Source organism: Neoarius graeffei, chromosome 3 (assembly GCF_027579695.1).
Source record: "Neoarius graeffei isolate fNeoGra1 chromosome 3, fNeoGra1.pri, whole genome shotgun sequence".
Lineage (NCBI taxonomy): Eukaryota > Metazoa > Chordata > Actinopteri > Siluriformes > Ariidae > Neoarius > Neoarius graeffei.
In genome coordinates, this window is record NC_083571.1 from 116,040,560 (window position 1) to 116,064,867 (window position 24,308).

The window sequence follows — 24,308 nt, forward strand, 5'->3', positions numbered from 1 at the left end:
CTAGTAGTAGGGTAGCCAATCAGAGCACACGATTGCTCATATCCAGTGAATGTGGATAGAATTTTATATATGTATAATGTCATATATCAGTCATGGTAAAGTGCAACAGCGCAATGACTGAAATTGGTTTATATCAGTGTCACAAGTACCAGATGTGTAGATAACAATCTAAGATGTTAATCAGTGCTGCTTAAAATTGACTTGATGTTAAAAATAGCTGCAACAGCGTTGCTTTGTAAGACATGTTAATGACCCACAAAGTATTTTAATCTCCATACTCAACATTACATTAATAAAAAAAAAATTTTGAAAAGGCATATAAGCCGATGAGAATCTGTTGGCTGAAGGACTTGGTGAGTTTTGAGCCTGACAGCTACTGAGACTTTGGAAACAAAATGTTTTTGTATAAGCCTCCGAATGTTTTTGATTGGAACCCCTTTTTTTTTTTTTTTTTTTTTTTTTTAAGGATGTATAAGATTTTTGGTTGATTTAACACTGTAAGGATTTATTTATTTATTTATTTTACTGGATTTAGGGTACAGTAGGAGTCCATTTCTGTAGCCCAAGGTACAGTCTACACTTTTGTACCCTCTAGGACTCATAATTGGACCTGAAGGTAATTGTGTACCTTTTTAGGGCCAAAAATGTTCATATATGTTCCCAAGCAGTGTATAAAGGGTCCAAATAAGTACTTTTAGTGGGTACCTATTTATTTCAGGGCTTTGAACCGGTTCAAGGAACGAAAACGAAAACCGGGAACTTTTTTTCTATTTCACATGGAACAGAAACGAAACCAGAAACTTTATTTTTTATGTTCCGGAACAGAAACGCTTATTAAAAATAATGGTAACCGGTTAATACTGGTTTTTATTTCGTTCCTCAAAGTTTCCGTAGCCTACAAATAAAAAAGTCATTCTTCTCCTGCACAAGTTTCTATGACCCGCTGGGGTTCACTTCCTGTGTGACGTTCGCTGACTGAATGGAGAGAGCGGGAGGGTGGACTACTATCACGCCTCCACATCTTAAATAAGAGGTAAATATTGCAGTCTATCGTTATTCAAAAACGTCAATTTCAAACACGATATCAATATATTTGTCCACGTTAATGAGAGGCTCGCGAACATTAAATGACGTTAACCTCTGTTAGCCTATCAATGCATAGGGCCTGACTAGCCTTTGGTAACGCACTAAACGAATTATCTTTCATTTTTGGCACTTTTTCTGTTTGTGTAGATGGGAAGACGTACTGAGAATCCAAATCGCCAACATTTGAAATAATAATTGTTTTGAATTATTTCTTGTCTTATTTAATGAAGGTTATAATAGAATTAGCCTACATTTGGCTTAAGCTGGATGAGACAGAGACATAATTTTATAGCCATTTGTTAAACAGCTGACAGGAAACGTAATTAACCGTTCCGGGAACGAAATTTTTTTTGTTCTAACCGGTTCGGGAACGTCTATTTAATGGTGGAACCCAAAACCGGAAACGTTAAAATTCCGTTTCTGTTCGGAACGAACCAATAGGAAAAAAATTCTGGTTCAAAGCCCTGATTGATTGATTGATTGATTTATTTAAATGACGCACTTGTATTAGCAGTAATGTTTTTAATCCATTGTTTCCCCTACGGTAGATAAATGGACTGGACAGCCGTGAATGTTTGTCCAAGGAGCTTGGCTTTTCTGAATCTGAGGGGAATAAAAGCACACCTCTGCTCCTGGAATTAATTAAGAGAGGCAGGAACAAGGAGAAGGTCTCTATTTTCTCTGAGGTGAACATCCTTCTTGATTTTCTGAAGAAAAGTTATAATTGCTGGAACAAGAAGTGGTTAATTCTCTCTCTCTCTCGCGCTCTCTCTCTCTCTCTCTCTCTCTCTCTCTCTCTCACACAGGCAAACCAGGCGACGCATATTCCCAAGGTAAAATCTGTACATGTTTAACCTATTTTATCCACCTACAGTATACGGTAATCGCAGGTGAGCTACAGTATCAGGATGAAATCCAGTCTCGTCACAAAGCCAGCTTGTCAGCCCTTCAAGATGTGGTTGATCTCGGGTTGATTCATCTCACACTCATTCTTTACCTCTTTACCCCGCACGTTTGCGCCCCAGCTATATTATTTAGGTCACACAAAGGAAGGAGGATGTAAATTAAGGTGTTTAGATTTGTGTGAAAAAATTCTTTCCTGTTCAGCTACATTTTGCAAAACAACTTTGTCCTACTTCTTCTGTGCATCTGGTAACTTTGCTGTGTCGTTTACATCAGTGCGGCTTTACCTGTTCCTGCGACACGAAATCATGACGACGTCGTCGTCTTCTGTTGAATTATACCTTGTAGAAATGTACCATGTGCTTTTTTTTTTTAATATATTTTTATAACAGTTACAGCTGCAGTGGAGTCTTTTTAATAAGGTTGTTTACGCTGGTTGTGAAACTAGTGTGCAGTTAGTCTTATACCACAGCACTGTTTCATTCTTAGATCTGATTGGTCATGAGGTGTGGGTTGATTTCCGACCCCCCCCCCCCCCCCCCCCCCCCCGGTAGCTCTGACAGAAGTGCCAGCTGTGACGGTTTACCATAAGCTGCAATTTTTTATTTATTTATTTTGTCTGAAATTCAAAAAGCTGCTGTAATTTAAATAACAGGAACCAGTTTGTTTGATGGATGTTCTCCAACATGAAACGGATGGAAAATGTTGAAGTACCTTTCTTAAATGCATTAAAAATAAATCGGTAGCAAGTTGCTGTGGTCGAAGTCGGCATATCGGTGAAAATTCAAATTAAATCCAAATTGCTTGAAACTGCCCTCATTGAATTCAGAATTGAATGCAACATACTTTTTACAGAATTAAAATGTTTATCCGTTCTTGAGATATTACAAATCAGAGATTGAAGAAACGGCTTAATTTTTATTGAACTGCCGTAATATTCTGTATGAGGATCACATGGTCCAAAATGGGCCTCATTAACCAATGAGATTTTTTATTCTTCAAGATATTTACATGGAAATTGGCAGCACATGGATGGTTGTATACTGAATACAAAGTTTGAAAAATTAGTAAAAACAAATAATGCAAATTAGTGTTTAATTAGTATTAATTATGATAGTTGGGTAAAAGTGTTGAATTGGTAAACTCTATAAAAAAGTAATTAGATTATTTCTAATCCCCCCCCTTTGTGCTCTGTAGGCCTTTGTATTTCTAAGTAAGGCCTACTAGTGCTGAAATGAAAGAATATAAATGATTATTTTGATTTAATATTCACAGCTTTCAAGGCGAACCTCGAAAAAAACTGTCTCATCCACATCCAATAAACAATTCACATTAACTGAACTGAAATCGACACTCGCATTTCTGACTCCCAGTTTTTGAAAATCTCATTCCAACCACGAAGATCTCAATATTTTTCATCAAAACAGCTCCAGTTATATTCTAAAGTACCGTATTTTCCGGACTATACGTCGCTCCGGAGTTTAAGTCGCATCAGCCAAAAAATGCATTATGAAGATGAAAAAAACATAGACGTCCCACCGGACTATAAGTCGCACTTTTTTGAAGGGTTATTCTATCCATAGAATCTGTGATTCTATCTGATAAGCAGCGCGTGGTTACTGCGCGACTGCATTGTTTGTTTAATAAACGAACAGCTGAGCAGCTGCCCTGTAAGTAGCCTAGTCTGATTATTTTAAATATCTACTACTATCTTTAATACTATCACTATCGTTATTACTAATAGCCTATATTATTATTATAACTAATATTAGTAGCCTATTACTGATGCATTAATCAGTTTGCTTTTAGAATATTTTTACCGGTAGGGCTTATTATCGCCCCATGGCTCTTTCATCTGTGTTATTAAAGCTGTAGTCATCATCAAGGAGTGTCATTCTTCATTTTTGTCGAATTTTATTTCATCAAATCAGAGGTCAAGTAGGCTATAGGTATATCATCTCCAAAGACAGGTACGGTAGTAAAAACAACCGTCTAGTGAAAAAAAAACAACAACCGCTTTTAAATCCCCTACTTAAATCCTTAAAATGAGTCATTTAACTCATGTCTTGTGTGATCTGATCTCCAATGGTGAAATAAACCGGTTGTGATGAGTACAGTCTGTTATTTTAGAAGATAAATGTAATATATAATTTAATATATAGACTAATAAAAATTAATATTTTATAATATAATATCACGACATATTACTGTCTGTAACTGTTTGTCACTAAAGCGTTTTCTAAGATCATAATGTCTGATATTATTATTATTATTATTATTATTATTATTATTATTATTTTACACACACAATAAGCGCATGTGCGTAAAGTTATAGGAAACCATCCCCCGCCTTTTTTTTTTGAGTCGCCGGACCCACCCACCTCCTGCGTTCTGGGACCTCCCACTTCACAAATTAAGCACTGCCTAAAATCACTACATAACTTATTTAAATAACTATAGGCCTATCATTAATAATAAAACACAGGTCAATCAAGTTTATCAAGCTGATGATTTCACTTCAAATCAGCAAATCCATTGAATTCCTCATCCTCGGTGTCGCTTCTGAACAACTCTGCCTCCAGCGGCAGATGAAGCGCCGTTTCCTCTTCTTCTGCGTGGCTGTCGTCAGACTCAGCATCAGCTCAAGTTATTCCGCGATGAAAAAAAAAAAAAAACATATATACGTCGCACCGGAGTATAAGTCGCATGGCCAGCTGAACCATGAAAAAAAGTGCGACTTATAGTCCGAAAAATACGGTAGTTATTTATTTATATGAATCAGTTTGATTTGAAAAAAATAAGTAGGTAAAGCTATGAAAACTCACTTCATAGTCTCCTGTGAATCAGAACACCAAAACTAGCAGACGGAAAATTTTGCTGAATCCTTCATCAGAAACAGTGAGAGTGAGAGAACATCCCTATAAAAGTGATCTGATTGATAATGACGGGTAATCCAGTGGGAAACCGATCAGGAGAGAGAGAGAGAGAGAGAGCCTGACCGCTTTCCCATGACTCAAAAAGAAAAGCACCGGCAGTTTACCAATGTCGCGCGAGCAGTTTTTTTTTTTTTAAACACTCTGTTGTACCGACTTCAACCTGCTGTTACTCCCAAAGTACTGAACAGATCTTAACCAGATACAGTGGTGCTTGAAAGTTTGTGAGCCCTTTAGAATTTTCTATATTTCTGCATAAATATGACCTAAAACATCATCAGATTTTCACACAAGTCCTAAAAGTAGATAAAGAGAACCCAGTTAAACAAATGAGACAAAAATATTATACTTGGTCATTTATTTATTGAGGAAAATGATCCAATATTACATATCTGTGAGTGGCAAAAGTATGTGAACTTTTGCTCTCAGTATCTGGTGTGACCCCTTTGTGCAGCAATAACTGCAACTAAACGTTTGCGGTAACTGTTGATCAGTCCTGCACACCGGCTTGGAGGAATTTTAGCCCGTTCCTCCGTACAGAACAGCTTCAACTCTGGGATGTTGGTGGGTTTCCTCACATGAACTGCTCGCTTCAGGTCCTTCCACAACGTTTCCATTGGATTAAGGTCAGGACTTTGACTTGGCCATTCCAAAACATTAACTTTATTCTTCTTTAACCATTCTTTGGTAGAACGACTTGTGTGCTTAGGGTCGTCGTCTTGCTGCATGACCCACCTTCTCTAGAGATTCAGTTCATGGACAGATGTCCTGACATTTTCCTTTAGAATTCGCTGGTATAATTCAGAATTCATTGTTCCAACAATGATGGCAAGCCGTCCTGGCCCAGATGCAGCAAAACAGGCCCAAACCATGATACTATCACCACCATGTTTCACAGATGGGATAAGGTTCTTATGCTGGAATGCAGTGTTTTCCTTTCTCCAAACATAACACTTCTCATTTAAACCAAAAAGTTCTATTTTGGTCTCATCCGTCCACAAAACATTTTTCCAATAGCCTTCTAGCTTGTCCATGTGATCTTTAGCAAACTGCAGACGAGCAGCAATGTTCTTTTTGGAGAGCAGTGGCTTTCTCCTTGCAACCCTGCCATGCACACCATTGTTGTTCAGTGTTCTCCTGATGGTGGACTCATGAACATTAGCCAATGTGAGCGAGGCCTTCAGTTGCTTAGAAGTTACCCTGGGGTCCTTTGTGACCTCGCTGACTATTACACGCCTTGCTCTTGGAGTGATCTTTGTTGGTCTACCACTCCTGGGGAGGGTAACAATGGTCTTGAATTTCCTCCATTTGTACACAATCAGTCTGCCTGTGGATTGGTGGAGTCCAAACTCTTTAGAGATGGTTTTGTAACCTTTTCCAGCCTGATGAGCATCAACAACGCTTTTTCTGAGGTCCTCAGAAATCTCCTTTGTTCGTGCCATGATACACTTCCACAAACATGTATTGTGAAGATCAGACTTTGATAGATCCCTGTTCTTTAAATAAAACAGGGTGCCCACTCGCACCTGATTGTCATCCCATTGATTGAAAACACCTGACTCTAATTTCACCTTCAAATTAACTGCTAATCCTAGAGGTTCACATACTTTTGCCACTCACAGATATGTAATATTGGATCATTTTCCTCAATAAATAAATGACCAAGTACAGTTGAACTCAAAATTATTAGCCCCCCTTAAATTTTGGAACATTTTCCCAAATATCCTCCAAATGTTTAAAGCATTGATAAAAATTGATATACACAAACAATCACCAGTACTATTCAGATGTTTGTGGTGCATTTTGGAATATGAAATTAGTTTTAGGCTGTCTTTATATGAAATATGGTAAAAATGAGTTGGTCAAAAATATTAGCCCCCATGTGGATTCTTGCTTTTAAAACACAGTTAATTAACCAATCAGCTTTTAAACAACACCTGTGCAATCAATTGGCTTCCTAGCAACACCTATAGTCAATTGGCTCCATTCAACAGTTTAAAAGGACTCCAAGGAACAGGGCATTTGAATGAATGAGGAGGATTACTATTTGTCACAATGCCGAAGACTGAAGAAATAAGTCTTGAACTCCGACAAAAGATTGTGGAGGCTCATGACAAGGGCCAAGGCTACACTGCCATTTCGAAGAGGTTTACAGTCTCCAGAACTGCAGTTCGGTGCATCATTGCCAAGTACAAGGAGACAAATTCGGTCAAGAACAAACCTGGTCGTGGACGCAAGTGTAAGATCTCAAGAACTCTGGAAAGAAAAATTGTCAGAGATGTCCGTAAAGAGCCCCGTACATCTGCAAAGGAAATTGTTGCTGACCTGGCCTCTTCTGGAGTTTGTGTGTCAAGGCACACTGTTGTGAGGGCTCTTCATCGGAATGGGCTTCGGGGCTATCGTCCCAGAAGAACCCCCTTACTAAAACATCGTCACATCAAAGCCCGACTAAAGTTTGCCCGTGAGTACTTGAAGAAGAAAGATGAGTTTTGGAAGTCTGTGGTTTGGTCAGATGAGACGAAATTGGAGCTGTTTGGGCATATGGACATTGCCTATGTATGGCGAAGAAAGGGAGAGGCCTTCAACCCTGTGAACACAGTTCCCACAGTTAAACATGGTGGTGGCAGCATCATGCTGTGGGGCTGTTTTGCAGCCTCAGGTACAGGCAGTCTGGTTCGGGTGCATGGCACCATGAAAAAGGAAGATTACCTAAAAATACTGAAGGAAAACATGCAGAAGTCTGCTCTCACTTTGCGCTTAGGTCGTCGTTGGGTCTTCCAGCAAGATAACGACCCAAAGCATACATCTAAAATAGTCCAGCAATACTTCAAGGATACCAAGACCAACGTCATACAGTGGCCTGCACAGAGCCCAGATCTCAATCCAATAGAAAACCTGTGGCAAGTGCTGAAAAAGAACGTCCATGCACGAAAACCATCCAATTTGGGCCAGTTGGAACAGTTTGCAATGGAGGAATGGGCCAAAATTCCTCAGGAGACCTGTGCCAACCTAGTGAAAAACTATTCCAAGAGGTTGTTGCCAGTTGTGGGTCAAAAAGGGTACACAATTGACTACTAATGGTCAGGGGGCTAATAATTTTGAACATCTCACTTTTGCTGTTTTTGGTTGAAACTCAGTGTGATAATAAGATATCGTAATGAAACTTGTTGGACAATGTCTTCATAGTGCATTTATTTCAAGAATAAAAACATTTGTTGTCAATGGTCATTTTCATGGAGAAATCAAGAATTATGTTCAATTCCACAAGGGGGGCTAATAATTTTGAGTTCAACTGTATAATATTTTTGTCTCATTTGTAAACTGGGTTCTCTTTATCTACTTTGAGGACTTGTGTGAAAATCTGATGTTGTTTTAGGTCATATTTATGCAGAAATATAGAAAATTCTAAAGGGTTCACAAACGTTCAAGCACCACTGTACGTTTCTTTGGAAAGCGGAGATTATAAGCTTTTTAGTGATAGAAAATATTCAAGAGTTAAGCAATGACGGGCTTGGAAACTTAGATGAGCGTCTGCATGGAAAATTTTCACAGCACGGACCACGAGACTCTGATTTGTCCAGTATAAGGCACAGAACACTTCAGTGCATGCTGTTATACAGTAGGACTAATCTTTGTAGCAGAACACTGCAGCTCGCCTGGTCTAGAACCTTTCTCATTCCTCCCATGTTACCCCTCTGCTTGCTGCCCTTGACCGGCTATCTGTCGCAGCTCACATCAAATTTAAGACATTGGTGCTAGCTTACCATGCGCTGAAGGGGTTAGGTCCAGCATACCTCCAGAGTCTGATCCATCCCTATGCTCTGCTACTAATGGTCACCTGGCCCCTCCTCCTCTCCGCTCCTGCCCAGCCAGTTCAAGACTGCTGTTTGTCCTGGCTTCCTGTCAAAGTCAGAACTGTCGACCACTTTCAAGCACAGGCTGAAGACTCCCTTCTTCACGCTGCACCTCTCCCCTGCTTCCTTGCCCACTGTGTAATCGCATAACGGTCTTGACCAATCGACGCTGTTTAGTCTGGGGTCAGCTGTTGGAGTTTTATTTTTCTCTCTGTAGTTGTACTTTCTCAGTTCATTTGTATTGTTAGCTGATCGTTAGTACTTCAGCAGAATATTACAGCAAGTGTTATTCTGTCACTTGTTCATTCAGCACTAGAACTTCCTTGTTTAGAAGTTCAGCACTTCTTGTACCTGACTTTTGCACTTGTACTTCGATCTGGATAAGAGCGTCTGCTCAGTACTGTCATGTAATGATGGTCTTTCTATCATGGCACGTCTGAAGAGTTTTACTCCTCGTGTAAGAATGTGGATAATGTCTAAAGCATGTACTTTTAATAACAAAAGACTACTGGTTATTTTAGGAACTGTCTCCTCGTCAGATTGCTGAAGCACAAAAAAAATTTGACAGCAGACGCAAGGTAATTCTGCACTCAACTCTACCTCTCTTAATGCCGTATCTTAAAGTGAATGTAATGTCCCTAAACCCCACTGCTTTCCTTGTACAAAGCAACAGTGTTGATTTGACCATGTGTTTTTGGACCATAGCTGATCCAAAAGGCCATAAATTAATGGAAAATTGATCAAATCTGCCGAGACTGAACCGGAAGATCCCGAAGGGGTGCATGACGTCACACATGTCACAAAGATCTAGGTATCAATTTCGTTCCCGTGCACAGCAGTGGTTAGACCAGTCTCGATATGGAATCGCGTTTTGGAGAGAATTCTGATAGTGATTGTCAAGTGTATGTGAGCATCAGGGTTTCCCACACTTGAAAGGGAAGGACTCGGACACAGGATTCCACTCGTCTTGTGTTTTATTGATTTTCAGTGGAGTTAACGTTGTAGTAGAATTGTATATAGTAGGGTTTTTCCAGAAGAAAAAGTAACCAGAAGTAGAACTAGAAGTAGAAGCAGAAGTAAGGTGAAAAACCTTTAACCCTTTGGTGACTGACCCCTTGAAAATGGTTCCTCCAGGAACGATGACATTTCAGTTGTCAAGACAACGGAAAAACTAAAATACAAGAGCATTTTGTTTTGTGCACAAGAGCATTGTGACGTATCTTTCTGTTTTTGTATTTTAGTTTTTCCGTTGTCTTGACAACTGAAACGTCATCGTTCCTGGAGGAACCATTTTCAAGGGGTCAGTCACCAAAGGCATAAAAATAAATGTATGAATAAATGCCTATTTTTCTACAACAAAGCATGCATGAATAAATGCCTGTTTTTCTACAACAAAGCCCAAGTTAATTAGGCAACAATATATAAATATTTATGTATAAGGTAAGTTAAGTATATTTTAACCATTTTTAATCATTCAGGCAATATGTTGCTGAACAAACATAAATGAACAGAAAACCAGTTCTAAACTAAGAATTATTTACTTCTAACCATTAGCCCTTTAACAGGCAGTTTGTGCACTTTAACTGAAGATATTTTACTGCACGCCACTGAGAAAGGAAACTGATGAAATTAAACTAATGTAATGAAACGAAGGACACGTTAGCAACTACCAGCAAGCTATAAGAAACAAACATTTCTCATGCCCACGGATTACTGCGAGTGCAGCGTTTGCATATAGTTCAGTAGGCTTACCGGTAGCCTTTTTCGTCCTTTTTTCTCCGATGTGCTGTAAGGTTTGTGTTAGTAGCGAATTCTCTTTGCAACTGCTGTGCTGCTGCTTCGTTACAAACTGAATGTCAATTCTGCCTATCGTTCTAGAACGACCGCTGCCCTGCTAATTAGTGTTGTGATTGGCTGCCTGTTCAGCACAGCGTGCTGTCAGGCTGTGTGCTGGTAGCGCAGCACTGCGATTCAGCGTAGCAGGGAGTGGCGGCGGCAGCTGTCAATCATGTGAGCCTGCGTTCAGACACTCCTTGCGGCAGGTCGCCGCGACACCTTCCACTCGATCTTGGTGTGGCTCGACACGGGAAGATCGCACCCATCAGGCGAGCTGGTCTCTGCTGACTTGTTCCTCCACTGGGAGGAGGACAATGAGGCATTGCACATCCCGATGCAGTGTGGTACCCTGCGGGTCCCAGGACTTTTTGGTTGGCTTTGGAGTCTTCACCTGAGCACGTCCACCTAGGGGGACTTTCACCTGGACATCCCGGACAATACCTTTGGAGTCTGCATTCACGCTGACCACTCTTGCAAGCTTGAATTGCCCCCTCAGTGCATTTTGGTCGCAAAGCCACACTATGTCTCTGACGGCGACATTTCTTTTTGCAGTGTGCCACTTGCTGCGGATGAACAGGTTCAGACCTGCAAGTTGGCTCCAGGACCTCCAGAAGTGGCTAACTTGTGTTAGTATTTCTTGCAGTCTCTTGAAGGGGTAGGTGGTGTAGTCTACTGTTTTGAAGTCTCCAGTTTGTGTGGCTTGGCCAAGCAACAGTGTGTTTGGGGTTACGTAGTTGATGCGGTCCTCTTTGAAGGCCTGTATCCGCCCTCCACACATCAGGATTCCAGTTACTTGATCTTTGTATACAACAAGCCTGTCAGTAGTTGTATTTGGGAAGTTCACACCTTCTTGCGCTGCCAGACATAGTTTCAAGAACACGTTTTTCCTTTCACTGACAGTGATGACGCCAGATGAAGGTATTGCCTCCCACTTTGCTTCATCTCCCCTCTTGGTGTGCAAGAACTTCTTAGCCCCCCTCCAAATCCATGCAACCGTCCCGACCAGCTGTCTTAGACTGCTGAAGCGCCTTTCATCCAATAGATTTTGGACTGCTGCTACTGTTGGTGGTGGGTTTCTGGACTTGGATTGTGTTTCGTTCTGGACTGCAATTAGGCTTTGTGCCTTCAGCTGACTTCGGGTGAGTACAGCAGTGAATATTTTCTTCTGCATTTTTGTGACGTTGTCTCTTGCCTGTGCAGCAACATCTTTCGCTGACTTTTTTGGCCACTCACTCTCAGGAAGCTGAAGGAACTGCGGACCTGACTGCCACTTGGATTTCTCGATTAGGTCATCAGGACTGGCCCCTCGGGTGATAATATCTGCAATGTTCTCGGCACCTGGAATCCACCACCAATCTCGGATGTCAGTGCTGCTCTGGATCTCACCAATTCTGTTTGCGTAGAAGGTTTGGTATCCATAACTTTCACGCTGTATGGCACCCAAGATGGTCTGGCTGTCGACTAGATGATACCACCTCTTGACCTCGATTCGGCAGTGCTTTTGGAAGTAATTCTTCAGCCGTGCTGCACATTTCTGCTTTCACAGGGTCACCTTTATGGTCGAGGGGGGTCAGTTTAGCCTTGGCCTCAACTAGCCTTACGATGACACCATGGCTGCAGCTCCAATGCAGGTACAGCACGGCACCATATGCACGCTCACTGCCATCAGAGAAGGTGATTGCACATGGTCTTTCAGCTGGATCTGGCGGTGTAAGAGCTCTGGGGAATCTAACTTGGCTCGGCTCAGCGTACTCTTCGAGGAGCTCTATGGCATCGTCTCTGAGCTCTCTGGACAAGGCGGCATCCCAGGTGTACATGACTTTTGCCTCTTGGAAGGCTCTGCGGATCAGGATGGCTCCCTTCTGTTTTGCTGGGGCCACAAGGCCGAGAGGGTCATAGAGACCAGAGACTTGGCTTATGAGGTAAAGGAGTAGATCTGGAGGGTCCTCAGACATAGTGTTTTGGTAAACTGGGATGTATGGATGCTGTCAGTCCCCACTCGCTTGCTCACTCGAGTTTGTTGACGGTGCAGTGGCTGGCTGCTTTATGTCCCGGGGCTCCCTCATGCCTGTGTTACCTTCTGGCTCTCTCCTTTTAGTTATGCTGTCATAGTTAGTTGCCGGAGTCCCTGCTTGTACTCGGTGCAATATGTATACTGTTCCTACTTATTCAGGTGACATTGGGCATACCTAACCACCTGTGTTTTCTTTCTCCCACCCCCCCCCACCCCCCCCCACCCCAAATCTGTCCCTCTGAGTTACATGGAGTCAACAGGAAATCTTTTGGTGGAGACGGTGGGGACCTCGACTGGCTATCGTAGCCTGCAGGGAATCGGCCGTCAGACATTCTGTCGCATGTCCCAGACCCGGTGAAATGTAACGGAATTGTCTTGGCCAGGCCTAAGGGTCCCATCTGCATCTCATCATTGCTGAGGAGTGTGCTCCCATCACCCAATCAAGCATCCAGCCAGAGCAGGTCATGATATATTTTTTACCATATTAACATGCCATTGTGCGTCATGCCTGATGTAAAGACTCTCGTCTCTGCGAGCCTACCACACAGATTTAATACTTGTCATTTTTAGGGCATACCTAACAACGTGTTTTCTTTCTCTCTCTCTCTCTCTCTCTCTCCCCCCCCCCCCCCCCCCCATCTGTCCCTCTGAGTTACATGTTGATCCTGGGATTGAGATGCTGGCCTCTTCTGCCCCTCGGACCTGCTTGATCCATCCTGGTGCCCTGTGTCTGGTCGGAGTTTTATCGCCCCACTCCTGTGAAGGACGGCCCCATGAGGACAGTTGAGGGTTATACCTGTTAAAACTGTTAATATTATAGTCAGGCTGTCTGTTGTTGCCCAAATGAGGATGGGTTCCCTTTTGAGTCTGGTTCCTCTCGAGATTTCTTCCTCATGTCGTCTGAGGGAGTTTTTCCTTGCCACCGTCGCCACAGGCTTGCTCATTGGGGATAGATTAGGGATAAAATTAGCTCATGTTTTAAGTCGTTCAAATTCTGTAAAGCTGCTTTGCGACAATGTTTATTGTTAAAAGCGCTGTACAAATAAACTTGATTTGATTTGATTTAACAGCTCTCTTCTGGTGAGTGGGTCGGGGTTTGTTCTCTCACTTGTTCTTTCAGCAAGTCCTGGCCGAGGCGCATTTTCTTTTTCTTCTTGGAGAAGTTCACCACAACCATGACATGTAACTTGTCGTCGTCGACGGTGTAGCCAAGGCCCAGGGCTTTGTTATCCTCTTCATTGAGTTGGTTTGGCAGGATCATGGTGTTTGACTCAATTTTCTCACCTCTCGACTTGCTCCTCCCACTTTGATCCGAGTAGATTCAGGGCTTCATGAAGAACCCTCCTGCTTGAAGGATCTGCTCAATGTTGGATGTAAAGCGTTTTAGGTGGTCGACGTTGTTGTGGGAAGTCAATATGTCATCGACATAGGCATCCTCTTCGAGGACACGTCTCTCCTCTTTGAAATGGTTGAATGAAGGCAGGCTGGCGGTGTCTCGCATGGCAACTTGGGCTATGCAACCAGCAGGTTTGTCTCCAATGTTGACTCTTATGGTGAATTCTTCGATCTCTGCATCTTCTGTGTCACACCACAGAAATCTGTGCAGGTGGACTTCTCTTTCTTCAAGCCAGACAGAGTTATACATTTTGCGGATGTCCCCTAAAGCTGCAAAGACACCAGCGCGGAACCTCAGCAGGACACCTCTGATTGGGTTCAGGACGTCAGGGCCTTTGATCAGGATGTCGTTTAGGCTGAGGCCATTGTACTTCTGGCTGCTGTTCCATACCAGTCTCACTGGGGTGGAGACTGAATGTGTATTTGGGGCTATCAGGTGACTTATATACCACACTGGCCTGGTCCAGCTTTGCAGAACCTCTTTGGACAGTTTTACTGCAGCTCTGCGGCTCACCATTTCGTGGACTTGTGAGGCGTAGGCCACTTTCCACTCCGGTTCCTTCGCCAGCTGCCTCTCAGTTCTGCGGAATGTGGCTTCAACCACTCTCTTGTTGTTGGGAAGAGATGCTGGGTCTTCTTTCCATGGGTACTTGGCGTGCCAGTGTGGTTCAGGGCTGTGGTGCTCTCCGGCCACATAAGTCAAACCGTCCCTCTCCATCTCCCTTTCTTCGGCCAGTGTCATTTCTTTCCCACCAGGCTGACAGTTCCCGCAGCGATATCCTCCACATCTCGGTTCGGAAGCTGCTCCAATGCTTTCCCATTTCCACCACTTCAGGAAGTCTCTGTTGCTAGTGGCTGTGTTGGACTGGGAGCTGGGATGTCTGGGAAACCGGCAGGAGACTGGGACTTTGCAGGTGAGTTCGGTGTATCTGACAGCTGCAGTGCGCATGGATCTTGCGAAGTGAGTCTTGGAGGTGTGGGCCGTTAAGGTGACTTCTTCAAAGAGTTCCGGGTGTGTGCCTCCAATGGTCTTGCCAAGCGGGCCATCCCAGAGCGCCAAGTCACCAACGGAACGAACCTTCTGGGGTACCAGCCGCCCTTCTTTGTGGCTGATGAGGAGTTGGATCTCCTTTGGTCTTGCCAGATCTTCCAGGGAGATGTCTGAGAAGATTTTCTGCAGTTTTTCTGCTGGGACATGTCTGTGGACTTCTGCTATTTTGTCAAGTCCATAGCAGATGAGTTGGTGTGCTTTGAGTGTCCCTCTTGGGGTGCTGACACGTATCTTAAGCAGGTAGCGCTTGGTTGCAACAGATACCTTCATCCCTCCAACGCCATGAACCACCAGTGTAACGTCTTCACTTCTCAGGTTCAACTTGCTTGCATCTTTGTGCGTTATGTAGTTTGTGTCTGATGCCAGGTCGATGAGGGTCCCGACACACTGTCCGTCATTAGCAGTGACATTGAGGAGCATTAGGATGACTGGGTACTCAGTGAGGCAGTGTTCATCTAGAAGACCTCTCTCAGCAGCACTGGAGTTGAATGCCCTGGATGCTATGTTGCAGAAGGCATCTCGACACTGCTGTGCCAGCTCTGGTGTGAGTTTGGAGAGGAACTGCTCCTGGGTGTCAGTGAGTCTTCTGCCCTCAGCCCTCACTGGACTGAACTTGGGTGTTCTTTGGGACTGGGGTCTGGCAACTGGACAGAGGAGGTGGTGGTGTTGATCTTTGCATTCTGGATTCCCGCACAGGTAAGTGGTTTTCTTGCAACTTTCACCAGTGTGGACTTCGAGGCATCTTTTGCAGGCACCCAGTTGTTGTGCTGCATCCCTCTTCTCTGATGGCTTTAGGTTGCTTCTAAACTTTCTGCAGAAGTACAGTTTTCTTCTGTGCTTTGGGTCACCACAGACGATGCAGCCTGCTGTATCACTGTTGGCCGACACTGCCGGACTGTTGGTTGCTTTTGTTCTGGCTTGCTTCAGGAACTTGGTCTTGTCCTTGACAGGTTCAACGCCATCTTTCAGCTGGTCAAGTTGCTCATATATGGCTTCCTGTGACTTTAGGTAAGCCAGCAGCTTGTCAAAGCGGTTATGACGGTCCACAGCATTACTCACATCAGCAGCATAGGTGAGCCAGTCTTTCTTTAAAGTTTCTGGAAGCTTGCCCTCAATGGATCTGGTCACAATGGGGTTCTTTATGGCCTCGGCATTGTCCAGTTCATTTAAGTCGTAGAGAGCTTTTTCCACTGTTTGGATGAACTCGATGACTCTTCTTGGCTGGCCGGCTTTGACTGGAGGAGTTGCTTGTAGATCTTCAATGATCTCGAGAGCGATGTTGGCTTGGTTCCCAAACCGGTTATCCAGGACTCTGAAGATTTAGTTTGAGGAGCTGTAGGTCGACAGGTGTAGGTTTCCGGCCACCTTCTCATCGATGCTGTCGAGCAGCTGGAATTTCTTGACCTCTCTAGGCCCTGTCGCTTCACCCTGCTTCTGTAGAGCTTCCCACTCCTTCCACCTGTAGTAACTTCGCTGGTTGCCAGCAAACTTTGGAAGGGCTGTGGCTTTCAGCTTTATTGCTGGCACTGGAGCTGTACGGTGGACAGTGGGCTCTTCAGAGTCTGTCTTGATTTTTGCAGCTTTGATGAAGGCAGCCTTGCGCGACACCAGCCGGGGAAATTGCACTTCGAGCTCTGTCATGCGGTGATCAAAGTCTCTTTGCTCTGCAGCGGGAGCCCAGTGGTTCCAGTCATGGTGCGCTTCTTTTGCCTTCAGCACCAACGTCTCAAAGTGCTTCAGCATGAACTCATATGCCTCCAGAGTCACGTCGAGCTGGGCAGAGGAGACGTTCTTGCAGTCAGCTTCAGCTATGTATAGGGCAAGGGGCAGCTCTTTTTCCCCATACGATTCCCAGAGTGTTTGTTGAATTAGGAGCTTTGCTTCTTTAGTCCTCTGCTTACAGTATGCCTCTATCTTCTCCAGGTCGGCTTTCTTCTTGGCGCCCAGGTCCTCTACAGTGGCTGCTTCTGCCATGTAGGCGGCCTCAATCTCTTCGTTCGCCTCCATGAGTCTTGAGCTTTCTCCTGTAAGCTTGTTGAAGTTTTGCTTTAACTCCTCCACAGTCATCTCTGAGTGTGTTCTCGCAATGCAGTTAGCAAGACGGGAGAAAAGTCTTTTGGCTGTGGTTCGCTCTGTTTTCAGTTCTTCTAATGACTTCGCCATTTCGTTTCTTTTTTCAGGTGACTTCAAGCTTTATCCTCCAGGCCCCCAGGTGAAGTGTCTTCCCTCTCTGTTGGGTTGTGGCACGAGTGGAGTCTTGCTTCTTGGTCACTGGTTTCGGTTTTTCACTGTCAAGTGTATGTGAGCATCAGGGTTTCCCACACTTGAAAGGGAAGGACTCGGACACAGGATTCCACTCGTCTTGTGTTTTATTGATTTTCAGTGAAGTTAACGTTGTAGTAGAATTGTATATAGTAGGGAAAAAGTAAAAGCAGAAAAAGTAGAAGCAGAAGTAAGGTGAAAAACCTTTAAACATACAAACACAAAAATAAATGTATGAATAAATGCCTATTTTTCTACAACAAAGTATGCATGAATAAATGCCTGTTTTTCTACAACAAAGCCCAAGTTAATTAGGCAACAATATATAAATATTTATGTATAAGGTAAGTTAAGTATATTTTAACCATTTTTAATCATTCAGGCAATATGTTGCTGAACAAACATAAATGAACAGAAAACCAGTTCTAAACTAAGAATTATTTACTTCTAACCATTAGCCCTTTAACAGGCAGTTTGTGCACTTTAACTGAAGATATTTTACTGCACGCCACTGAGAAAGGAAACTGATGAAATTAAACGAATGTAATGAAATGAAGGACACGTTAGCAACTACCAGCAGGCTATAAGAAACAAACATTTCTCATGCCCACGGATTACTGCGAGTGCAGCGTTTGCATATAGTTCAGTAGGCTTACCGGTAGCCTTTTTCGTCCTTTTTTCTCCAATGTGCTGTAAGGTTTGTGTTAGTAGTGAATTCTCTTTGCAACTGCTGTGCTGCTGCTTCGTTACAAACTGAATGTCAATTCTGCCTATCGTTCTAGAACGACCGCTGCCCTGCTAATTAGCGTTGTGATTGGCTGCCTGTTCAGCGCAACGTGCTGTCAGGCTGTGCGCTGGTAGCACAGCACTGCGATTCAGCGTAGCAGGGAGTGGCGGAGGCAGCTGTCAATCATGTGAGCCTGCGTTCAGACACTCCTTACGGCAGGTCGCCGCGACAGTGATTGGGATTCTTACATGTCGGATGAAGGGGCAGATGATTATCAAGGATATTCCGGAGTAAATGGTTATCTTTTCGAGTCCCCAGGGCGAGAAACAGATGCCAGTTCACTCGGTTCACAACAGTCCCGCTCGCCGCCGATAGCGCACCACCAGCCAGAGAGAATTGGAAAAACAGATTGGTTTGTGGAGTTTTATTCTAAGCTGGCTGTTGCAAAATATCAGGAAAATATTTACACGTACCTCAATAAATGCAGAAGTATAATCTTTAAAACGTACATCGGATCAGTTATTCAGTGTAATTACTGAAAGAAAATATGAAGCGGGCGATAATGGGGGAATCGACGAACTGTCCAAATGTCAGATCAAATGTCATTTATTAAATCAATGGGTTTCTTTTTTTTTTTTTGCTCCAGTAATTCCCATGTGGTTGTGCTGGTGGTGAACACTTGATGAATTAAATTTATTATTAGTAGGGGACATGAAATCTGCCTGCTTCGTTTGCACAAACCCCACCCGCTGTCGCTTTAGATTAGTGTCATTTCTCGGAAATTCGTGAAACGAATGTCGTGTTGTATATGGATTTGAACATCCAAACACAACGCAGCACTTTCCCATTGATATTTTTCAACAACAATATCCAATTTCAGCAAGTAAACAAGCACGGAGTCAGATGACCCGAAATGACCCAGATAACCGGGGTTCCACGCGTGACGTCATGCGAGATTAGCCCTGGGGCAAGGCCGCCTTTTTCCGGGATCCAGATGGCGTGATTTATTGATAGTTTTGTGCTTGATAAAATAACAAATAATTAATATTTTCCCCCCTGCTTTATTAATTCATTTTGGTCACTCCTAATGATATATATTCACTTTAAGGCATTACGTTCACTTTAAACAGCTCAGTGTAGAAGTGTAATTCTCCTAATGTCATTTCCTGTATGCGTTTTTGCCAGGTCTGGTTTATCATCTTTCATGATAATGAGGATTATTTATTTAATACTTTTTGTAATTATTTGTTTTCCTAGGATAAGAGTGGTGGTTTGGGCAAAGATGACATTCTTGGCATGTTCATTGAGCTTTTCCCCAAATTTAGCAGGTGAGATGCCACAGGTAAAGAAAGCCACAAGAGGAGTTAGTTGAACTTGGTACGACCTGATCTTATCACTGACCCATATAGAATCTGTTTACTTCCATCTCGATTATGAAATGAAGTGTGTGAGGTTTCCACCACAGCTGTTCTCATGGCTGCCTTCTTGACTGTCATCACCCTTAACCTAAATGGCAAGGAAATGTTTATACCTCACTTTTAGACAATTGTAATTACATCTCCAGCATCATGCAAAATATTCACACTGGTCCATTTTGCCAATTTTTGCACAAATAATCACTTTTTTCCTGTAGTTCCTATAGACATAATTATCCTATAGTAGTAAGAACAAGCTTAAAAGATTGGTGGTATTTGTTTGTTTGTTTGTTTGTTTGTCTGACTGCTAAATGAAGAGGGATGCTCGAACGATTTGTAGCTGATGAACTCGAAGCCAAAGATGCAAGTAATTGTGAGTACTGTGTGTTTTGTGTTTATAGGGGCTTTTTTTTCTTTTTCCCCCGTGTGTGTGTGTTGCATAATCGTGGGTTGCAGTATGGTTACTGAGGTTTTCTCTCCTTTTTTCCTTAGCGGTAGACTTCCAGGAATTTTTGGGGCTTTTCAAGCAGCTTTATTTTCAGTGCAGAAGTGTGGTAAGGCCTCCTGGAGTTATTAAAACTGATTACGTGATTAACATTTTTAGTAAGTACAGTATGTTAACGTGTGTAGAATTGTATTACTTTTAAAACTGAAGCCACTGTTTGAATATAAATCATCATCATCATCCTAACACTTTTTTTTTTTTCATTTTGAGTTTAAATCTCAGTGCTTTATGCACAAGATTCAATATTTAAAAATGATTTTATTTATATATACACAGTGCTGAGCGTAAATGAGTCCACTCCCTTTGAAAAGTAACATTTTAAACAATATCCCAATGAACACACACAATTTTTCCAAAATGTTGACAAGACAAAGTTTAAGATAACGTCTGTTTAACTTATAACGGGAAAGTAAGGTTAATAATATAACTTAGATTACACATTTTTCAGTTTTACTCAAATTAAGGTGGTGCAAAAATGAGTACACCCCACAACAAAAACTGCTACATCTAGTACTTTGTATGGCCTCCATGATTTTTAATGACAGCACCAAGTCTTCTAGGCATGGAATGAACAAGTTGGCGACATTTTGCAACATCAATCTTTTTCCATTCTTCAACAACGACCTCTTTTAGTGACTGGATGCTGGATGGAGAGTGATGCTCAACTTGTCTCTTCAGAATTCCCCATAGGTGTTCAATTGGGTTCAGATCAGGAGACATACTTGGCCACTGAATCACTTTCACCCTGTTCTTCTTCAGAAATCCAACAGTGGCCTGAGATGTGTGTTTAGTCATGTTAGAAAAGTGCACGACGACCAAGGGCACGGAGTGATGGTAGCATCTTCTCTTTCAGTATAGAGCAATACATCTGTGAATTCATGATGCCATTAATGAAATGCAGCTCCCCGACACCAGCAGCACTCAAGGACACTGCCACCACCATGTTTCACTGTAGGCACCAGGCATTTTTCTTTGTATTCCTCACCTTTGCGATGCCATACAGTTTTGAAGCCATCAGTTCCAAAAACATTTTATCTTGGTCTCATCACTCCAGAGTATAGAGTCCCAGTAGGCTTCATCTTTGTCAGCATGGGCCCTGGTGAACTCTAGGCGGGCTTTTTTGTGCCTGGGCTTTAGGAGAGGCTTCTTTCGTGGACGGCATCCATGCATGCCATTCCTCTGCAGTGTGAGCCGTATTGTGTCACGGGAAATAGTCACCCCAGTTTGGGTTTCTACTTCTTTAGATAACTGCAGTGAACTTGCATGCCGATTTTCTTCAACCCTTCTCATCAGAAGACGCGCCTGTCGAGGTGTTAACTTCCGTGGACGTCTCTGTGAGATGGTTGCAGTTCCATCTTTCTTAAATTTTTGTACCACTTTTGCTACAGTATTCTGACTGATAAGTAAAGCACTTCTTTTCTTTGGGGAATTCTGAAGAGACAAGTTGAGCATCACTCTCCATCCAGCATCCAGTCACTAAAAGAGGTCGTTGTTGAAGAATGGAAAAAGATTGATGTTGCAAAATGTCGCCAACTTGTTCATTCCATGCCTAGAAGACTTGGCGCCATCATTAAAAATCATGGAGGCCATACAAAGTACCAGATGTAGTAGTTTTTGTTGTGGGGTGTACTCATTTTTGCACCACCCTAATTTGAGTAAAACTGAAAAATGTGTAATCGAAGTTATATTATTAACCTTACTTTCCCGTTATAAGTTAAACAGATGTTATATTAAACTTTGTCTTGTCAACATTTTGGAAAAATTGTGTGTGTTCATTGAGATATTGTTTAAAATGTTACTTTTCAAAGGGGGTGCACTCATTTACGCTGAGTGCTGTATAGAAATCTCCTCTTTTGTAGGTTGCCAGTGATGTAAGTGATGGAGTTCACTCTGTGAATAAGGTTCCTGATGAGAAGATCAGTTCATCACTGACCAGCAAGGTTAGAACGTTTTACATTGCTCTGATTTACTCGTGAATTTGTATGACATGTTCACTGTTCAAGATCACACTGACTTCTGGATGTACCACGTATTTTTATTCATTGTGGTCACTTTTTTTTTTTTTTCCTCCTCCCTTTCTCCCTTCAACCTCACATTCTTTCTCACGCCTCTGAGTTTAGATCTACAGTCTTATATGATTTCCGTGTATGATTTATCCGTAATGTCTCCTCGAAAGGTGAAGTCTGGTTGCGTTTAGTGTATCAAAAGCAAAATTGTTTTTCTTTGTTTGTCTCATAAAGCCCAAAGGGGCTTCCCCTGAAAAAGCTCAATTCTCACTTGTTCCACCAGTCATTTTCTTAATTAGCGTTGGAAGAAATTTTCAGTGACTAGAAAGCTGGCATTCTCAATGAACGTATGACTGAAACACAGTGGGGGGTGGGGGGTTCCTTTTTCCTTTTTTGCCCCCAAGGACTCGGACTCAAATCCGACTCGTGCCCTAATTTTAAGGATTCGTGACTTGACTTGGACTCGAGTGCTGATGACTCGGACTCGTGCATTACCTGCAATCAGACTCGTAAATTGGAAACGAGGACTCGGATTTTTTCTTAATGTTTTTGTAAAATGGCATAATAATTTGGCATAAGATATTTATATCGACATTAATTTTTGTCCTAATTTCATGCAAGAGCGTCACACCTGCGCACCTTGGCGCGTGCATCAGATTGACTCTCACACACGCCATAAACAACTCACACCTGCACAGGATTAAGGCGCAATCAGTGCGCCTATCTAAAAACTGTGAAAACAGACTTACTTTGCGAAGTATTGAGTTGCGTCGCTGACACATTACCGAGCCTTATTTCCTTGTTTGGTTTCCTCTTTCTCGTCTTTGATCCTGCCGAGTCTACGATAGCCTGTTTGTGCCTCGCTTGACCTCTTGCCTGTTTCACCATTTTACAATTTTGCCTGCCGTTCTGGATTGTTTGTCTTCACTTGTATTAATAAACACACCTTCTGCACTTGCATCCGTCTCTGGCAGAATACTTCACACTCCCTGATAAAGAGAAGCACATTCACCTGTTCATACACCATGTTCAGGAACAAACTAATGTTAATGGCGCTGAAACAGACACCGTCACATGGTGCGGGTGGAGTCTTGGACTCGGACTCGACTTGGAATTTTTTTTTTTTTTTTTAATGACTTGGACTTGAGTAGTGGGGACTCAAGACTGGACTCAGACTTGAGGTTTAGTGACTCGACTACAGCACTGTGATGAAGACATGTAGCAGGAAAAAGTAGATGAACCACTGGTTATTGTATTTCAGACAATTTCTGAAATGGTTGACGTATATTTCTATAAGCTTTCAAAATGAGGGCAAGTCAAAAAGTTCAAAGACAAATGGAAAAAAAATCTTTATTTATGAAAATAACAAAGCTGTTTCTCTACATAGCCTCCATATAAGTCTAAACGCGTAAAGCGGTGTTTCTATTGGAGAATTCCTTATTTGTATTCCTCTTTTGAATTCCTTTTGAAATTACATCATCTGTCTGAGAACTTTTTGACCTACCCTCGTATATAACGCTTTTTATTTTGCTTCGTCAGATATTCAGGTGTCAAAAAGCAGCTCTGATATCGTTCCAAATATCTCAGTAGAGTCTCAATAGAACTTTGAGTAGAAGTAAAGTTTAAAAAAATAATAATAATAATTGTACGTATCTTAAGCCTAGGTCACAACCGGACGTACGATTTTTTGGCCGTGCGATTTTTGGCGTTTCCCAAATCGCTGCGTTTTTTTTTTTTTTTTTTTGTTCGTGGAGAAAGACGCACGTTGGCCGTAAGTTTGTCTTGCAACCTGAAAAAAACGTAAGCGCCCGTAGAGTTTGTTTGACATGACGAAGAACCTCTACGGCTCGAAAATCAGCACGTCACACGCGCGCCCTCCGTGCGTTTCACGCGCGCCCTCCGTGCGTTTCTTGCGTTTTTTGCACGTAGACCGGCCGTAGGAGCACGTACGGCCGGTTGTGACCAAGGCATTATGGGTATTTACACTCTCCATCCATCCATCCATCCATCCATCCATCCATCCATCCATCCATCCATCCATCCATCCATCCATCCATCCATCCATCCATCCATCCATCCATCCATCCATCCATCCATCCATCCATCCATCCATCCATCCATCCATCCATCCATCCATCCATCCATCCATCCATCCATCCATCCATCCATCCATCCATCCATCCATCCATCCATCCATCCATCCATCCATCCATCCATCCATCCATCCATCCATCCATCCATCCATCCATCCATCGAATTTCAGTAAACAGTTAAGTGTTAGCTGTGTTTTAGCGTTTGAGGAGATGGATGGATGGATGGAT

At 42.7% G+C, this 24,308-nt stretch overlaps 1 protein-coding gene across 10 annotated transcripts in view; it reads left to right on the forward strand.

Moving 5' to 3' along the window:
* cep43 (centrosomal protein 43) overlaps positions 1–24,308 on the forward strand; it is a 78,794-nt gene that overhangs the window by 41,065 nt on the left and 13,421 nt on the right. For 9 of the 10 annotated variants that reach the window (XR_009654405.1, XR_009654406.1, XM_060917950.1 and 6 more), the window contains exons 5-11: positions 1,635–1,772; positions 1,893–1,919; positions 9,298–9,354; positions 19,319–19,389; positions 19,794–19,849; positions 19,969–20,030; positions 21,841–21,921. Coding sequence is in view for 8 of the 10 variants with exons in the window: in XM_060917950.1 (XP_060773933.1) it covers positions 1,635–1,772; positions 1,893–1,919; positions 9,298–9,354; positions 19,319–19,389; positions 19,794–19,849; positions 19,969–20,030; positions 21,841–21,921 (492 nt within the window). In the remaining 2 variants the exon portion in view is untranslated. The remainder of the gene's footprint in view (positions 1–1,634; positions 1,773–1,892; positions 1,920–9,297; positions 9,355–19,318; positions 19,390–19,793; positions 19,850–19,968; positions 20,031–21,840; positions 21,922–24,308) is intronic. The other variant, XM_060917951.1, reaches the window with a different exon arrangement.